Source organism: Aplysia californica, unplaced genomic scaffold (assembly GCF_000002075.1).
Source record: "Aplysia californica isolate F4 #8 unplaced genomic scaffold, AplCal3.0 scaffold00030, whole genome shotgun sequence".
Classification (NCBI taxonomy): Eukaryota; Metazoa; Mollusca; class Gastropoda; order Aplysiida; family Aplysiidae; genus Aplysia; species Aplysia californica.
This window is the reverse complement of record NW_004797300.1, coordinates 1,361,403-1,362,760: the sequence shown is the minus strand read 5'-3', so window position 1 is coordinate 1,362,760 and position 1,358 is coordinate 1,361,403. Positions and strand designations below refer to the sequence as shown.

Below are 1,358 nucleotides of genomic sequence, written 5' to 3'. Positions count from 1 at the left end.
AACATCGGGCCCCTGACGGGATTCGAACCCACGACCTTACGGTTGCGAGTCCGAGAGCCTAACCACTAGGCCACCGACGCCACAGACAGACAGACAGACAGACAGACAGACAGACAGACAGACAGACAGACAGAGAAGGGTGGGGGAGGACGATAATCCCCACTTTGCTATCCCACCTCATACTGTGTCGTTCTTTTTCTGCATAAAGGGTACAATGGAAAAACAAGAGTTGTCACTTTTCGGTAATTTGAATCATGACGTGGGTTGGAAAGTGTTCACGTACCTCTTCTGTCCCATCTGAGTAAAAAGTAAAGTTGTTCCCGCATCCGATCCGGACTTTGGGGATTGCCTTGTTGGTGAGACAACTTCCTGGGCCTTCGGCATATTGTGGTAGGGAGGTCAGTTCATTTCCACGCCGCCTTTATTTCCCAAACTCAAAGTGAGGTACCTATTACTGCTGGGTGGGCACGAGGGGGCGAAAAAAAAACGTGTCTGAACCGAGGCTCCAACCCGGACTTTCCGCTTTGGAGACGAGCGCACTAACCGCTCCGCCACCGCACCATCTGAGTGCCCAGGGCTAAAACCTGATGAGTGGCCCAATATCAAGCTCGGACAGTAAGCTGTACATGTACAAATTGTACAAAGAACCAAAACAAAAAACGTGGGCTGTCTAACATTTAATTCATTAACTGTCTTCCTCATAATGCAGAAAAGTGCCCGCATCCCTCGTCTTTCCCTTAACCCTTTCACGTGCAATGTCCTTCTATTCGTCCCCAGGCACAACGAACGAACAAGATCCCAACGACGACCTCTCACCATCTGGGAGATCTAAAGGAAGGCGGAAGAATAGAATGAGGGGCCATTTCACAGGGGGGCGGGGAGAGGGAGAGGACTGGATGTATGGGCAGGAAGAAGAGGGTGGTGATTTCGAACACCTACAGGGTTTGTCTAAAGAAAAATACGGATACCTCAAGTCGAAGGAAGTGGAATTCACGGAGAAAGAAGAAAATCAAATAATCAGCATGAGAGTGAGTTGTTGTTGTTTTATTTTTGTTGTAGTTGTTGTTGTTGTTGTTGTTGTTGTTATTGTTATTGTTTTGTTTTATACTTTACTATTATTGTTGTTGTTATAGTTGTAACTGCTGCTGCTGCTGCTGCTGCTGCTACTGCTGCTGCTTCTGGTGTTAGTGTTGCTGCTGTTGATGTTACTGTTGTTTATGTTGCTGCTGTTATAGAAGGTCGACCATCGTCATTCAACTGACGTTCTCTCAGTCTGTCTGTCTGTTTGTCTGTCTGTCTCTCCCCCCATCTCCCCTCCCCCCTTTCTCTCTCTCATTCTCTCTCTCTCTCTCTCTCTC

General features: G+C 47.6%; 1 protein-coding gene across 1 annotated transcript in view; it reads left to right on the top strand.

The window, feature by feature from the left end:
• Window positions 1-1,358, top strand: part of LOC101846055 — a gene marked incomplete at both ends in the record, with an annotated part of 4,877 nt that overhangs the window by 2,244 nt on the left and 1,275 nt on the right. The window contains 1 exon segment of the mRNA XM_013091268.1: window positions 778-1,028. Within this exon segment, the coding sequence (XP_012946722.1) occupies window positions 778-1,028 (251 nt within the window).